The sequence below is a fragment of the Melanostigma gelatinosum genome (genome assembly GCF_949748355.1).
Source record: "Melanostigma gelatinosum genome assembly, chromosome: 1".
Taxonomy (NCBI): Eukaryota; Metazoa; Chordata; class Actinopteri; order Perciformes; family Zoarcidae; genus Melanostigma; species Melanostigma gelatinosum.
In genome coordinates this window covers 9,707,787-9,725,543 of record NC_136634.1, presented here as the reverse complement: position 1 = coordinate 9,725,543, position 17,757 = coordinate 9,707,787, and the positions used below count along the sequence as shown (strand labels likewise).

At 39.4% G+C, this 17,757-nt stretch overlaps 2 protein-coding genes across 2 annotated transcripts; both read right to left on the bottom strand.

The window, feature by feature from the left end:
* Nucleotides 1-1,722: 1,722 nt before the first annotated feature.
* On the bottom strand, nt 1,723-5,147 carry LOC306783896 (mucin-5AC-like; the record flags this gene model as incomplete). Its single annotated transcript, XM_079277736.1, has 1 exon — nt 1,723-5,147. A coding segment is annotated over exon 1 (3,285 nt), but the record flags the coding sequence as incomplete, so codon positions are not given.
* A 17-nt stretch (nt 5,148-5,164) lies between these two features.
* On the bottom strand, nt 5,165-16,115 carry LOC306783874 (mucin-2; the record flags this gene model as incomplete). Its single annotated transcript, XM_079277703.1, has 23 exons — nt 5,165-5,456; nt 5,850-5,897; nt 6,737-6,887; nt 7,116-7,244; nt 7,441-7,597; nt 7,704-7,943; nt 8,028-8,207; nt 8,301-8,408; nt 8,489-8,627; nt 8,744-8,895; nt 8,990-9,090; nt 11,350-11,514; nt 11,606-11,743; nt 11,854-11,923; nt 12,049-12,153; nt 12,267-12,392; nt 13,497-13,562; nt 13,795-13,901; nt 13,985-14,075; nt 14,343-14,457; nt 15,518-15,779; nt 15,883-15,921; nt 16,037-16,115. The coding sequence occupies 23 exons, from the start codon at nt 16,113-16,115 to the stop codon at nt 5,165-5,167; spliced, it is 3,060 nt and encodes a 1,019-aa protein (XP_079133829.1).
* Between the last annotated feature and the right edge of the window lie 1,642 nt (nt 16,116-17,757).

The following is a 17,757-nucleotide window of genomic DNA, read 5'->3' as shown; positions in this document are numbered from 1 at the left end:
CACTCGTATTTCATAGTTATGACATGCAGGAGGTATACCTTGATCTTTGTCAAGACAGATTAGTCCAACAGTTGGGTTGCATGTTACAATTTGACCGAGGTCCTTCAAAGACATTTCCTTGTATTGTTTTGCTCGACATTCTATTTCCAGAGGTTTACTGCAAACACTCAGATCCGGATGAATAATGTTTTCAATGAGTTCATAATCTCCACCATCTTTATCACCAGGGTAATCATTGTCTATCCAATCTGACCACTCACAAACATTGCAGTCAGCGGCTGTTGTGGTAGGTTTTTCTGTGGTTGTGGCAGCAGTAGTGCTGGGCGTTCCTACGGGTATTGTGGTGGATTCTTCTGTGGCTTTTGTAGTTGTAATCGTGACCATGGGTCCTGTTGATGGTGCTGTTGTAAACACTGTATTTGTTACAACTTTAGGGGTTGTTGCGGCAGGCTTTTTAGTTGTTGTAACAGCAGTAGTAATGGGATTTTCTGTGGTTTTTACTGGGGTGCTGGGTTCTTCAGTTGTTGTGGCAGCTGTAGTTTGTTTCTTTGCTGGGGTGGGTTTTTCTGTGATTGTAGTTGTTGTGGTGGGTTTTTCTGTGATTTTTGTTGAGGTTGTAGTAGACCTTCCTTCGGTTGTTGTAGTTGTTGTTGAGGGTGCAGTTGTGGTTGAAGGTTTACAGTGGTTGACGCAACATTTCACTCGTATTTCATAGTTATGACATGCAGGAGGTATACCTTGATCTTTGTCAAGACAGATTAGTCCAACAGTTGGGTTGCATGTTACAATTTGACCGAGGTCCTTCAAAGACATTTCCTTGTATTGTTTTGCTCGACATTCTATTTCCAGAGGTTTACTGCAAACACTCAGATCCGGATGAGTAATGTTTTCAATGAGTTCATAATCTCCACCATCTTTATCACCAGGGTAATCATTGTCTATCCAATCTGACCACTCACAAACATTGCAGTCAGCGGCTGTTGTGGTAGGTTTTTCTGTTGTTGTGGCAGCAGTAGTGCTGGGCGTTCCTAAGGGTATTGTGGTGGATTCTTCTGTGGCTTTTGTAGTTGTAATCGTGACCATGGGTCCTGTTGATGGTGCTGTTGTAAACACTGTATTTGTTACAACTTTAGGGGTTGTTGCGGCAGGCTTTTTAGTTGTTGTAACAGCAGTAGTAATGGGATTTTCTGTGGTTTTTACTGGGGTGCTGGGTTCTTCAGTTGTTGTGGCAGCTGTAGTTTGTTTCTTTGCTGGGGTGGGTTTTTCTGTGATTGTAGTTGTTGTGGTGGGTTTTTCTGTGATTTTTGTTGAGGTTGTAGTAGACCTTCCTTCGGTTGTTATAGTTGTTGTTGAGGGTGCAGTTGTGGTTGAAGGTTTACAGTGGTTGACGCAACATTTCACTCGTATTTCATAGTTATGACATGCAGGAGGTATACCTTGATCTTTGTCAAGACAGATTAGTCCAACAGTTGGGTTGCATGTTACAATTTGACCGAGGTCCTTCAAAGACATTTCCTTGTATTGTTTTGCTCGACATTCTATTTCCAGAGGTTTACTGCAAACACTCAGATCCGGATGAATAATGTTTTCAATGAGTTCATAATCTCCACCATCTTTATCACCAGGGTAATCATTGTCTATCCAATCTGACCACTCACAAACATTGCAGTCAGCGGCTGTTGTGGTAGGTTTTTCTGTGGTTGTGGCAGCAGTAGTGCTGGGCGTTCCTACGGGTATTGTGGTGGATTCTTCTGTGGCTTTTGTAGTTGTAATCGTGACCATGGGTCCTGTTGATGGTGCTGTTGTAAACACTGTATTTGTTACAACTTTAGGGGTTGTTGCGGCAGGCTTTTTAGTTGTTGTAACAGCAGTAGTAATGGGATTTTCTGTGGTTTTTACTGGGGTGCTGGGTTCTTCAGTTGTTGTGGCAGCTGTAGTTTGTTTCTTTGCTGGGGTGGGTTTTTCTGTGATTGTAGTTGTTGTGGTGGGTTTTTCTGTGATTTTTGTTGAGGTTGTAGTAGACCTTCCTTCGGTTGTTGTAGTTGTTGTTGAGGGTGCAGTTGTGGTTGAAGGTTTACAGTGGTTGACGCAACATTTCACTCGTATTTCATAGTTATGACATGCAGGAGGTATACCTTGATCTTTGTCAAGACAGATTAGTCCAACAGTTGGGTTGCATGTTACAATTTGACCGAGGTCCTTCAAAGACATTTCCTTGTATTGTTTTGCTCGACATTCTATTTCCAGAGGTTTACTGCAAACACTCAGATCCGGATGAGTAATGTTTTCAATGAGTTCATAATCTCCACCATCTTTATCACCAGGGTAATCATTGTCTATCCAATCTGACCACTCACAAACATTGCAGTCAGCGGCTGTTGTGGTAGGTTTTTCTGTTGTTGTGGCAGCAGTAGTGCTGGGCGTTCCTAAGGGTATTGTGGTGGATTCTTCTGTGGCTTTTGTAGTTGTAATCGTGACCATGGGTCCTGTTGATGGTGCTGTTGTAAACACTGTATTTGTTACAACTTTAGGGGTTGTTGTGGCAGGCTTTTTAGTTGTTGTAACAGCAGTAGTAATGGGATTTTCTGTGGTTTTTACTGGGGTGCTGGGTTCTTCAGTTGTTGTGGCAGCTGTAGTTTGTTTCTTTGCTGGGGTGGGTTTTTCTGTGATTGTAGTTGTTGTGGTGGGTTTTTCTGTGATTTTTGTTGAGGTTGTAGTAGACCTTCCTTCGGTTGTTATAGTTGTTGTTGAGGGTGCAGTTGTGGTTGAAGGTTTACAGTGGTTGACGCAACATTTCACTCGTATTTCATAGTTATGACATGCAGGAGGTATACCTTGATCTTTGTCAAGACAGATTAGTCCAACAGTTGGGTTGCATGTTACAATTTGACCGAGGTCCTTCAAAGACATTTCCTTGTATTGTTTTGCTCGACATTCTATTTCCAGAGGTTTACTGCAAACACTCAGATCCGGATGAGTAATGTTTTCAATGAGTTCATAATCTCCACCATCTTTATCACCAGGGTAATCATTGTCTATCCAATCTGACCACTCACAAACATTGCAGTCAGCGGCTGTTGTGGTAGGTTTTTCTGTGGTTGTGGCAGCAGTAGTGCTGGGCGTTCCTAAGGGTATTGTGGTGGATTCTTCTGTGGCTTTTGTAGTTGTAATCGTGACCATGGGTCCTGTTGATGGTGCTGTTGTAAACACTGTATTTGTTACAACTTTAGGGGTTGTTGTGGCAGGCTTTTTAGTTGTTGTAACAGCAGTAGTAATGGGATTTTCTGTGGTTTTTACTGGGGTGCTGGGTTCTTCAGTTGTTGTGGCAGCTGTAGTTTGTTTCTTTGCTGGGGTGGGTTTTTCTGTGATTGTAGTTGTTGTAGTGGGTTTTTCTGTGATTTTTGTTGAGGTTGTAGTAGACCTTCCTTCGGTTGTTGTAGTTGTTGTTGAGGGTGCAGTTGTGGTTGAAGGTTTACAGTGGTTGACGCAACATTTCACTCGTATTTCATAGTTATGACATGCAGGAGGTATACCTTGATCTTTGTCAAGACAGATTAGTCCAACAGTTGGGTTGCATGTTACAATTTGACCGAGGTCCTTCAAAGACATTTCCTTGTATTGTTTTGCTCGACATTCTATTTCCAGGGGTTTACTGCAAACACTCAGATCCGGATGAGTAATGTTTTCAATGAGTTCATAATCTCCACCATCTTTATCACCAGGGTAATCATTGTCTATCCAATCTGACCACTCACAAACATTGCAGTCAGCGGCTGTTGTGGTAGGTTTTTCTGTGGTTGTGGCAGCAGTAGTGCTGGGCGTTCCTAAGGGTATTGTGGTGGATTCTTCTGTGGCTTTTGTAGTTGTAATCGTGACCATGGGTCCTGTTGATGGTGCTGTTGTAAACACTGTATTTGTTACAACTTTAGGGGTTGTTGCGGCAGGCTTTTTAGTTGTTGTAACAGCAGTAGTAATGGGATTTTCTGTGGTTTTTACTGGGGTGCTGGGTTCTTCAGTTGTTGTGGCAGCTGTAGTTTGTTTCTTTGCTGGGGTGGGTTTTTCTGTGATTGTAGTTGTTGTGGTGGGTTTTTCTGTGATTTTTGTTGAGGTTGTAGTAGACCTTCCTTCGGTTGTTATAGTTGTTGTTGAGGGTGCAGTTGTGGTTGAAGGTTTACAGTGGTTGACGCAACATTTCACTCGTATTTCATAGTTATGACATGCAGGAGGTATACCTTGATCTTTGTCAAGACAGATTAGTCCAACAGTTGGGTTGCATGTTACAATTTGACCGAGGTCCTTCAAAGACATTTCCTTGTATTGTTTTGCTCGACATTCTATTTCCAGAGGTTTACTGCAAACACTCAGATCCGGATGAGTAATGTTTTCAATGAGTTCATAATCTCCACCATCTTTATCACCAGGGTAATCATTGTCTATCCAATCTGACCACTCACAAACATTGCAGTCAGCGGCTGTTGTGGTAGGTTTTTCTGTGGTTGTGGCAGCAGTAGTGCTGGGCGTTCCTAAGGGTATTGTGGTGGATTCTTCTGTGGCTTTTGTAGTTGTAATCGTGACCATGGGTCCTGTTGATGGTGCTGTTGTAAACACTGTATTTGTTACAACTTTAGGGGTTGTTGTGGCAGGCTTTTTAGTTGTTGTAACAGCAGTAGTAATGGGATTTTCTGTGGTTTTTACTGGGGTGCTGGGTTCTTCAGTTGTTGTGGCAGCTGTAGTTTGTTTCTTTGCTGGGGTGGGTTTTTCTGTGATTGTAGTTGTTGTGGTGGGTTTTTCTGTGATTTTTGTTGAGGTTGTAGTAGACCTTCCTTCGGTTGTTATAGTTGTTGTTGAGGGTGCAGTTGTGGTTGAAGGTTTACAGTGGTTGACGCAACATTTCACTCGTATTTCATAGTTATGACATGCAGGAGGTATACCTTGATCTTTGTCAAGACAGATTAGTCCAACAGTTGGGTTGCATGTTACAATTTGACCGAGGTCCTTCAAAGACATTTCCTTGTATTGTTTTGCTCGACATTCTATTTCCAGAGGTTTACTGCAAACACTCAGATCCGGATGAGTAATGTTTTCAATGAGTTCATAATCTCCACCATCTTTATCACCAGGGTAATCATTGTCTATCCAATCTGACCACTCACAAACATTGCAGTCAGCGGCTGTTGTGGTAGGTTTTTCTGTGGTTGTGGCAGCAGTAGTGCTGGGCGTTCCTACGGGTATTGTGGTGGATTTTTCTGTAATGGTAGTTGTTGTTGTGGATTCTTCTGTGATTGTGGGTGTTTCTGTTAGAGTTTGGGTTGTCTGTTTGGTAGGCTTTTCTGTGGTTCTTACTGGGGATGTCATGTGATGTCCTGTGATCATTGTCGTTGCCTTTTCGGTTGTTGTTGAAATGGTGGGCATTCCTGTTGTTGCGGACTCTTGTGTGATTGTTGTGGTCAGACTCTCTATGATTGTCAAAAAAAGAATAAACTGTCACAGACACTGCGTATTTTGGAAATCGGACACACCTTTGCATTTTTATAGCTTTTTATTCTTACCCGTCGTGACAAAAATAAAGCCTGTTGTTGTTGGTATCTGGGTGGGTGCACTTGTAGAGCAAGTCTCTATGGTTCTTGTAATATTTCCTTTTGCTCCACAAACAGCCGTGATACAGCTTCCATTTCCATCATGTGTGTCATAGACTGTATCTCCATACTTGTACAAATCTCCTATGTATGTACAAGTGCAAGCTGCAAAATAAATCATCATTAATCATCGTTTTTTTCATAGATTCATTCTATTGTCTTTTAATTAATCCGTGTGTTATGATCACATCACAGAAATGGTCATAACCATACTTACATTGGATATCAGAGATGCACTCCATCTTTGTTGAAGAACAAGAACTAAAAGGTAGACAAGAGAGGGAAAATTTAAAAGCAATTACACAGTGGGCCTTTTTTAGTTGTTGATCAATCTATCGATAGAGTAAATAATTAGAATTATGATATTACATTATTCCAGAGCTCCTCACAGGACGCTGATCGGTCCATGTACTGGCTTGCTGGACAAACATGCAATACTTGAAGACTTACACGATGGATTTCTGTGTAATCTGTTATCAGTGCTGGTTTGGTATCTTAGTAAATTGCTTTACGCCAAGTGTGAGGAGAAGCGCCCCTAATATCTTGGCCACTTAATTTGGTGAAGGTGCATTCATATAATACCCAATGTCTTCACATTTTGCTTATGTTTCCACTTTTAGTCTACATTTTTCAGCCAGATGAAAGAACAAAAATTACATACTGCCATCTTTCATTCCTGGTAGCCTACAATGACGCCCTTTTTAGTGACTGTATGTCATATAGATTGTTCATGGTTAACCTTAGGTTGGTGTTCTCAGAAACAAAAGAGGATCATTGCCAGACTAATTCTTATGTTGCAATATGAAGGTTAAGCATCTAATTCTTTGCATCTTGTCAGCAATTATTTTTCCATGTCAAAGAAATCTGACCAACTCAAACATAAATAAAAAATAGAGTACAACTAGCAACAAACACGTTTTTAACTGTAAATGGTTATTGTATGGATTGTGATGATGAATAAAATGTATTTGCATTTGCAATAGTGATTGCCCTTATGTTATTGTCTTATTTGTTTTTTTCACAATTACCTTAATTTATTTCACAAATATAGTATATATTGTATGATATGAATATAATTATTAAGATGAAAAGTGACCTACCACTTGTGACAGTTTTCCTGAGGAGGCATGAGCGCCCCTTCTTTATAATGCTTCCCTTCGTTATCATAGCAGCCACAGTTTTCCTGAGACACACACTGCATTGTATCTTCTTCCAAATAAGGTCGTTCAGGCGGGCAATTTGGATAGCAACCTTAAAAAATGAAATGTTATTGTAAATTGCAGAACTAGCACCCAAAGGGTACAGACAGGAAGTCTAGTGTAAATCAAGTGAGAATCTCTGTGCGGTGAAAGAAAAATCTTTAACATTAAGCACAATTGTGCTTAACCAGTGTGCTTTACTAGAAAACACCAAACATGGTTTACTCTTTGATTAAAAATCTTAAAAATACATACACTATTACATTTATGTAATTTCTACCTTCTAGTGCTGGAATGTGATTGTAGCATGTTCCTGAGGGATTGCTGCATGTCTTCATGCATGGTTTTCCACAGGGCTCATAGTGCCATTCACACTTGCCATCAGGGTTGTAAAAATCACAGAACAGAGCTAATGAAACAAAAGAAAGGAATATTAAAAATATACAACATAAGATTGCTTATTCATATATAAAATCTTCATAATAAAATGCAAGTCAGACTTTTTTTGTAAATTCAATATTTGAAATGACTAATGACAGATGGTGATTACAATCACATTCATTTTTTGGTTTATGTCCTGAAAGAAACACAAATAAAACACTCACGGCAGATTGTGGGAGTCCTCCATTTCACGCAGGCTCCGGCCTTAGTACAGGCTGCAGCGTAGGCTGCTACAGACGAGCAGAAACATTCACAGTCTCCTCCTGTGTTGCAGGAACAAGTGTCTTTCACACAAGTATTATAATAGTTTTGTGGATCCACCTTTTTGAAAGAAACCATTGTAAATGCAAGTAGAGTCTGGATTATATTCTGATTGCTAATTATACAGACAGTAATTGAGTAGACTGTTATTTGGCAGATTTCTTACCTTTGGATGGCAACCAGCGAATGCTACACTATTGATAATGCTGCAGTGTTTAAATGCCCATGCTTGCCTGTGTGAGTACAGACTGCAGGGATTTTTGTGTGTTTTAGCATTAGGGCAGGTAGGTGACACTTTCCAGCTGTTGCCAAAGTCAAGGGCTTCAACAACAACTTCTTTGTTTCTGGTGGTAAAATCGTTCCTGATATTTCCATCGTAATTCCCACAAAGACCACATACTTTTCCCTGGGGTGAAATGAGATCTAGTTAATTTGTAAAATGGCAACCTTATTAACATGTATCTGAATGCCTGTATATCTCCTCACCCACCTTGAATGTGGACTTGAGTTTGATCATGATTGTTGTCTTCTTATTCCAAATGAGAACAAGACCATTCTTTGCCTCAATGACAAGGTATATGCCCATAGTGTGGACTTTAAAGGGTATGTCCAGCCCTTTGCTTTGTTTGAAAACTCTCACATTTTCCTCTGAAAGAACAATTTCATTGTTCTGAAAGAAACAAAACATGCTTATTTGTAACCCTGAAATATTATTTTCAGCATTAAAAAAGTAATTCTAAATGCATATAATAGTGTTTTGTACCCCTAGGTGGAGTTTGATAGCAGTGGAGCAGATGCTTTCAGTTGTTCCACATGGGATGCGCTCAGTCAGGACCCGAAAGGTACCCTTCATATCACCCTCGCAGTAATCCTGCAAGATATTGATGTCAGTATTACAACACTGACTTTTGACAAATCACAAAGTCTACTGTATATAAGTCTATGCAATACCTGAGTGAAGACGTAGCCACAGTCCCCATTAAAGGAGAATTTCTTGTCATCAAAAGTGATGTAATGCCCATCTCCATATATGTTACAGGTTCCACCACAATCATGATCTGTGCATTCCCATTTTATGCTTTTGCAGGTGCTGGGATTTAAATAGATTAAGTGATGTCAAGTCAGTTATCCTCTAAAAAAACAACAACAAACACAACAGTGACCTGATACAGTCCTACATTAGTATGGGAAGAATAAAGGGCTTACCAGGTATTGCAGTCTACAGTGACAGTCTGTCCAGAATTATAGGAATCTCCATTATATGTGCAGGGACAGTGCTCCTTCTTAATACAGCCTCCTTCACCATCAGACAGCAGGTCAGCAGGACATACGCAGCCTGATATACACTGTGTGCTGACCTATACAGTGTGACAGTAAATAATTCAACATACTGCTTTAATATACATGTATAGAATATTCAACAACAGTTATGAACCAGTCTCTCAATCTTACACATTCTGTGTCCAGTATTTGGCAGCTTTTCTGGCACTCGGACCCCGTGACACCTGGCTTTGCGCTTGAGCAGTCGAAGAAAATCATTGGCTCTGTGCATGCTGATGACAATGATAGTGTGTTACAAAGGACACCACTGTATGCTTGGTGTTGGTTTTACTGTGCTTCGTTATAGAAGGATTACTATGAGGATCTGAGTGCTTTGTACCTACATTTAGTTATTTGGGTTCCTGTACATTCTAGTTTTCCACTATGGCATGAGCTGAAACACATAGAAAGACACGCAAGGTTAATTCTTACTCGTTTCTGCTCAATTTCTTGCAAAGCAAAAACAGTGGTCAGTGGACAGTGTCTCCCAACTTGTAGCTTTTAGATCTGTAATTCTCTTCAATTCATTGAAACTGATCACTGGTCTATCACACATGCAAACAGATTCATGTGGGCAGTTTATTGATTCCAATCACTTAATACTTGGGAAATAATCCGGAAGGTCAAACCCAGAACCTTTTTGCTGTCCACTGAACCAATGTGACACACTTTTAAAATGAAAATACAAATGAACAAAGGGAAGCCACTTGTGGGAATCGGCACTTCAAAATAAAAATAAAACACTGTCCGAGATAAACATTACACTTTAAAAGTTGACAAAGTTGACCCACACTTGAGACCCACTAATCCAGGATGATTTTAAAATGAAATGCTCCAGGGGAGCCCTGATGGCACCTACGATGACCCGCAATATTCCCTGTTCTCCTCCTGCTCTGGACTTTTGATACATGTCATAACCCAGGGGTCTCAAACTCATTTTCACTCCGGGCCACATCAGCATCATGGCCGCCCACAAAGGGCCGGTTGTAAATGTAACTACTCGTAACATATTGATAAATAACTCTCTGCATTTGATTATTGTTTATTCAAGTGTAAAAATATATTTCAGCACATTTCTGTTATTATAACTTAAATCCTTTTAATTTAGGGTTCAGAAACCCACATTACTCTATCAAAGATCAAACTATTAAAGAAAATATCAAAGACAAATATCAAACACAAGTTATTACAATAACTTTGTTCAATGCTTAAAATCCTTTCAAGGGTGCGTTTGCACAATCCCACATGAAGTATTTCATGTGTTTTAAAGCCACGTTTAAAGTAGTCTTCAATGTACTCACAATACATTTCCATTTCAAGTGTACAGTAACCAGCCAAAGAGCTGCTTCTGTGACTGTGTTTAAGTATCTCATCATTTTGACTTTCTATCTCATAATTTTGACTTTCAATCTCATACTTTTGACTTTCAATCTCATAATTTTGACTTTCAATCTCATAATTCCGACAATGGGGATATTTTTATTATCAAGTCTAACTTTAAAAAAATAAAAAATCTTTTAAACTTTTTTTGCTGGCAGATTCGCGGGCCACATAAAATAACGTGGCGGGCCGGGAGTTTGAGACCCCTGTCATAACCCATCTCTCTCTCTTCTCGTTTTCATCAGCTGACAAATAAAAGTCTAAAATAACCCAATAATAATCATTAAAAACTATTGTTCTGCTTACATTTTACTTGAAATATTGAAAAACTCACCAAGTTTTTCCATTGACTTTAATCCCATGCTCGGGGAGTATCAGCTGGTTTCCCATATAACAGGAGCAGCTTAAGGCTGGCACACACTGCCCATTCTCATTGAGGTACGTTCCTTCAGCACAGCCACAGCCATCAAGCTGGGTAAACTCAATATCACATGTTGAGTCTGACTGACTAAGAGAGCGGCAGGTGCGACCACAGCTTGTCATTTGGTAGCCATACACAAATGTAGAAGGGCAGCCAGTCATGTATTTCTCTTTTGAAAGGAAACAGGTTCACTTCGTGTTTAAATATTATCAATGAAAATGGACTTCATTTATTTTACATTTGATAATTTAGGTTTAACTTACTGCATACAGTGTTCCTCCATCCATTCAATAAGACACCTTCAGCAGCACATGCATGGACATAAGAGTATATAGCAGCACACATGCACTTCTCGCTGTTATCACAGGCACAGGTGTCATAAATACAAGACTGTAGAGAGAAGCAGAAACAAGCTCAATTAATAGGTGAAACGTTAAATTGTTAAATAGGTAAAATAACACAAATACATACACACATACATTATACTGCATACAAAAATAAATCACTGCTTACAGCTTCATAGTCTTCTGGACTTATTACAGAATGGCACTTTGCAAATATCGCTTTTGGGTCTGACAGCAAGCCACACCAGTGTTGGGCATATTTCTCTACAAAGACAAATAAACATGTCTATTGGTAAAATGTTAAAAACAATGATATCAAGATATGAAGTACAACGACTGTGACCTACCCTTGTTTATGTTCAAAATGCAGGGGTCCCCAAGTATGTTTGTCACATCGGAGCAGCTTGGTCTGGTCTTCCATGTGTTGACAAATGCCCTAGCCGTTCCCTCAGTCAGTCCATTTGTGGTCTTGAAGTCATCAACTTCCACATCATTAAAATTTCCACAAAGACCTGGATAAAGGTAATGGTACTTAATACTTTCTACAATACTTATTGCAAAAGGCGGATAATTTACACTATAATGAAAAGAAGTGAAACATACCCCTGAGTTTTCCCTTATTGGAAACATTGGCTTTGATGTAGACCTGCATCATGGGGGAAAGCTGAATCTCGAGAAGAAGCCCATAGTTGGTGTGGATTACAATGAAGAATGTCGATGGACTGAAGACTCTTATGTCATCTGCAAGGGAAAATATTTTCACATTGAAAAAAGAGATTTCATTTGAGCAAACTCAATTAAATGTTGCGATATCATCGGCGAATGAGCACTAAAAAGAACCAACCACTTACCCGTGATAATAGGCAGCGGAGTGTTCAGTTTGTTATGAAAAACATGTCCATTAGCTTCAACTACAACCATCTGCAGTGGGAGAAAAAGGACAATATGTCAAAAAACCTTATAAACCTTTCCAGCAGATGTGAAATGGAGAAAATCCTAAAAAGTTCTCTTTATTAAGAGAAAACCATAATATACTGTTCATTTACCACGGATTTAGGCAGTAGTAGGGTGACTGCAGTCAGACAAATAGACTTATCTGAAGTTGTACATTTGGCCAGGTCACCAAGGATGCTGAAAGTCCCGTTAGTATCCTAAAGTCCAGAAGATAAAAATGCACTTAATTACAAACAGTTTGCTTATTAACAAGCATTGTACCTCTGTATGTGGATTACATGATGAATTAATTTAATTTGAAATGCCTCACCTTGGAGAGAATGTAAGAGCACTCTCCATGGAAAGAATACATTTTGTCATCATAGGTGGAGATGTGGGAGCCTCCCAGCATGGAGCAGATACCAGGACAGTCTATATTCTCACAGCGCCAATGAGTCTGGGTACAGGTGCTGTCAACAGAGTTCAGTCAGTCCAAATGTACAGATCACCTTAAATGCACATGTTATGAACATTATATTGAACATAGTGAGTAATTACCAAGTTCGACATGCCATCGAGTATGATTCCCCTGGTTTGTATGGCTTGCCATTGTGTAAGCAGGAGCATGTGTCAGCAGCAACACACCCCCTTTGTGTAATGTCATCAAAGACAGTCCCTTGGGAGAAACATAATGACATGATTAGTCTAGTAAAGTAAACAGTTCTACACAATGCTAACCCCATTAATAATTTATGCATATGCATTAACAACATAAACTTTATTTTTGCCATTTTAACATAAATTTAAGGGATGTAAAAGATAACAACATCGTTTATCTGCATCCAAGATCAACACAAAACTGCATAAAATGCAAGCACCTCATTTACATTTCATTGTCCATGGCCTGACAACTTTCTCTATTCATTTGCGGTACATTAGTCTACACAGTTGTATAAGTGCACCTAACTGATTGCAGCCAAAGTTATGTACAATGTAGCATCTCAACTGTACAAAGAAGAGTGTTGAGAGGACAAGGACAACTGTAATGAATGATAAACTCACTATATTAACGTGACGTAATTGATTCAGTATTTGTAGGCAACTAAATACACACAAGTCCTAGCCTGCCGCCTAATCTATAACTCCTGCTTCTGTTGTTATAACAACTTGATGGTAATTTAAAAGCATGAATTCCTCATTTTGCACACTAATTTCAAAAGTCAAGAGCACAAATGAAGTAATTAGAGAGCATACATTAATCATGTGTGAACGGACGCAAACCCTCTGATATCTACTGGACTACAAACATCATCTGAGCTGGTTTTAATATCAGGAAACTTACCAGTTGGACAAAAGCATCCATCTAAGCAGTGATCCTCACACACTTGACTTCTCTGGGGGTTGCTGCAGGTGTCACCACAGGGACTGCCACATTCTTTATACTGCATGTTGGAAGGGCATGTTTTTGCTATTCAACACATAAAAAAAGCAACATTTAGAAACAGTGATTCTGATTCAACTACAGTAAAAAACGTCTAAGCGCAACCATTAATGTTCTTACCACACAGTTTTGCTGTCTTCCATTGCTGTGGTACCCCGCCTGCATGAGCGCACTGACGAGAATACTCTGATGTGGTTGAACACAAGCATGAGGTGCTACTACAGTGGCACAGGTCCTTCTGACAGGCTTCGATAAAGGAGTCAGTATCAATCAGCGTTTGACAGCTGAGGAATGCAGTTCCTTTCAGCAGGTTTTCACAGAGTTCATTCTGCGGGGCAAAGTATATGATGTATTCAAAATGTACCTTGACTGTTGTTATGTATAGAATTATGTGAAAGGCAGATCCATTTTTACATACTTGATTTCCACAGGTCTCTGTGACGTGAGAGGGGATGCTTTCACACTCTTCATTAGGACCATTGACTATCCAAGGATTCCCAAAATCTTCAGGACTTACAGACTCTCCTGTTTCAAGAGGAGAAAGAGGTTTTAGCGTATGTGAAGACTGATTTTGAGCACAGATTCTTTTGCCTTTATTATATATTCACCTTCTTTGATGAACTCGTCGTAAACCCGGACTCCATTGTAGTCACCACACAGGCCACAGACCTGATTCTTGAATTTTGCATCCAGCTCAACCTTAAAACCAGGTGAGAATTTGAGTTCAAATAAATAAGTTAATTAAGAAATCTCGTAACTACTGTTGATATTATGCACTTTATTTCAAAATGACTTCCCTTTGATTTAATATGGATTCATCTTTATGCCCCCACAGTCAATTCTCTAATCTCCCAAACAGCAGTAAAACTAAATAAGTGTAAGTTATCAACAATAATAATACAAAGCAATTTTGAGGTATTATTTATACGTGCATGCAATGTACGAGGACATAATGAATACACATACCCAGAGGGAGTCATCTTCATTCCACATGACGACCAAACCCAGCTTTGCCTCGATTTTCACGTAGGACACGACTCTTTCAATCGAAATGCCAACCTTGCTGTATGGCATAGTGATGCTATAGGGAGAGGGGGAGGGGGAAGGGGAGGGGATAAGACATTAACCATCACTGGAACCAGATCATCAGCTGGTAATAAAAAGTCACATTATCAACACCGACTCAGTTATTAAACCTCTGGCCCAAGCAATGCGACAGAATTCAGACCTCTGGGTGTAACCCATCTTGTGTAGCCAAATGGAAGACTATGGAGTTATATTTAATGGATACATGTGTTGGTACAGAGAAGGAAATATTGCAGACGGTGAGTCAACGGCTTTCACTGAAAGTATGGGTGGAAGTGGTGAATTTTTTCCAACTCCAAAAAGAGATTAAATTACCTGGATAGCCGGTATATGACCCCAATTTTACTTCAGCAATGCGAGATCATAGACACAGACAAGGGCTCTATTCTGGTATCACTTCCATAATGCAAGATTGTTTTAAAAAACTTGGGAAGACTTCTGATGGAAAAACTGTATTCACTTTTATATCACGTTCAAACAGAAGTCCAAATAAACTGGCACTCAGATATGCTGCTGGAGGTACGATAGAGAAATTATGGTTGATCACGCTCATGTTTTGTGGTCTTGTCCCACTATTAAGACTTTCTGGAAGGATTTAGCAAAAATCATCTCAAAACCCCTATGTTTTAGTATCAGTTTGACATTAACACCCCTCTTTCTTGGACAAATCCCTGATGGGCTCAGCAAAGATGATACCTAACTCCTGTAGGTCTTGCTGGCAGCAAAAATGGCATGACTAAATACTGGCTTTTTGTAAATATTATTAAACACCTACATCTATAACAGTTGACCGACTCCATTCGACTCAAAACACAATTGGGAGAACAACGGTGGTGTGCTTATTTAACTAATGAGAGAGATCTTTCATAATTATTTGAGGTACCATGTGCTCTATTTTATTTTATATTTGGCAACTTAGCCTTGATTTACTGATCATCCCGTTACCTCATATTTGTTTGAGTTGTTGTTTCTTATTTGCTTTTTGCTCACTGTTCTTATAATGTGACATATTGTCATAAATAAAAAAAGACATAAAAAAGCAAAAACAGACTCACATCTCTTCATTGACTTTGATTGAAGTCTTGACTAATTCCACAAAGGCCCCATCCAGTTTCAGAGTGACCTTTTCAATTGTGCTGGTCCCATGTATCTCCTGCCGTTTGATCTGAATATCGAAACTTTCATAGCTTCCTTTACAATGGGACGCAAGGATGTAGTTGCAAGTAGAGGGAAGCTGGAAGAAATCTCCATCGAAAGTCTTAAAGTGATAGTTTCCCCATGTACTGCAGATCTGGTTCTTGTGAGCGGGTATCACGTCTTGATTAAGGAGAAAAATAAATATCCATTACACTGTAGTTCAAACTGTATTCAAACATGACTTTTTGGTATTTTATCCTTTATCTTTGAAAAAAGAAATTACCTTCAAATCCAGATATTGTGGGAACCATCTGACTCATGCCTGAAAAAAGAAAGACACATTATCAATAATATCAGACAAAAGTATTATCCAGTTTACGCAATAAGGTTGGATTTGATATATGCAGCTCTCTTTGTATGCCATTGACTGTACATACCACTGCTGGCTGCTGATAGTCCAAGGTAGAGGGTGAGCCATGGTATTACCCATTCAAGTGGTATCCTGGCTGTTCTCATGATCCTTGAGTAGTCCCTGTCCTGACAGGGATGGTTGAGCTAACTGGTCCCGCACTACCAATGTCATGTTATATATTTCATTAGGTGTTTGCAGTTAAGGAGGGGTTTTGGGTGTCAACCATTGTGGTTTTTGTCTCCATTAAGATCACGACCATGAATAGGTTGATTATGACAACATGTCATCCTCATACAGTACATCGGCTTCATAATGCATCCTATCACTCTCACTCTCAATCTCCATAGCTCTATTTGTGTTAATCTTTAACAAACTTTGACACACATTCTGTAGTAAGAATAATCTTTTAAATGTCAACTGCCATATTTCATGTTTCAGTTGGTGATACACTGCACTGTGTGCTTTAATTATGGTATACTTTTTATCCATGTCCTGTTTCATGAGAGGGGAAGATTAGTTCATTTATTTATCTACTTAAACAAGAATTGTGTGCTTTTCTAACTGATGCATAGCATTTTAAACTGTCGGTTGAACCTTTGTGTATGTAAATTGAGAACTCACTTGCTTATACTTTGGCAGTCAAGCATGTTCCTTTTCTCAAATTGCATGCGGCCCTTTGTTGTGCTTACAGAATAGGAAACAGAAACTTATTCATTTCTGAGTTGTGGTTTGGTGGGAGCAATATTTATTTTTTTAAGATTAAAAAGTGAGAGTGGCATGCTGCTCATAGCAAGCAACTTTTTTATCGAGATATTGATGTAAAATGAATGAACGCCCTTATCCCTGAAGTATTTTGGGTTAGTTAGTAAACGTAAATAAACTGAAACCAGGGTTATTGCAAATTATTAACGTTCATATTATCAGATTGTAGGTATGGCTGCTTCATGAATTAACAAATGCCTAAAATGTGGTGATCAGTCTCAGTGAATTTGACAGTCTGCATGAAATTCCATCAGGAATTACAGCTTCAGTAAAGTGATGCTTAACATAATGTGAATTAATGACCAGTGGTGTGTATAGTAACGAAGTAGAAATACTTTGTTACTATACTTAAGTCGTTTTTTTTGGATATCTGTACTTTGCTATTTATATTTCTGTTGACTTTTACTTCACTACATTTTGCAAAGAAAACTGATACTTTTACTCCGATACATTTCCCCGGAAACCTTCGTTACTCGCTACAAAATCAAATCTATCTTTAGAAAAAACATGAATCATGAGAACAGCGTCGGGGGACTGTGGTGCAAGCAAGCAGGTTTGGCGAATCAGTTGTCCTAGCTTGCAAGTTAAATCATTGGTTAATCACGTTAATGCGCAATTGCAAACAAGTGCTCTCAAGGCCGCGGCGTTTTGATTCCCAGTGATGCCCAGGATGCTACATGCTATAGCTAGCGAGCGACAACATGAGTAGAATTCCACACAGGACGGGTGGGATGAGGAGAGGTGGATGGGTCGAACAAACACTGGTGTTTCCTCCAGGAGGCCGCAGTTTGTGCCGTGTGTGAAACGAGAAGCCAATGTTGATTTATTTGTGACGTGACTTCCGTACTTAAGCAACGCCACTTCCGTAGATATTTTAACGCAAACCACGATCTTTTCCTAAACCTAACTAAGTAGTTTCATCGCCTAAACCTTCGTTGTTTCCTGTGAAGATGGAAGTTTATTTTGAAAAGACAGTATGCATGT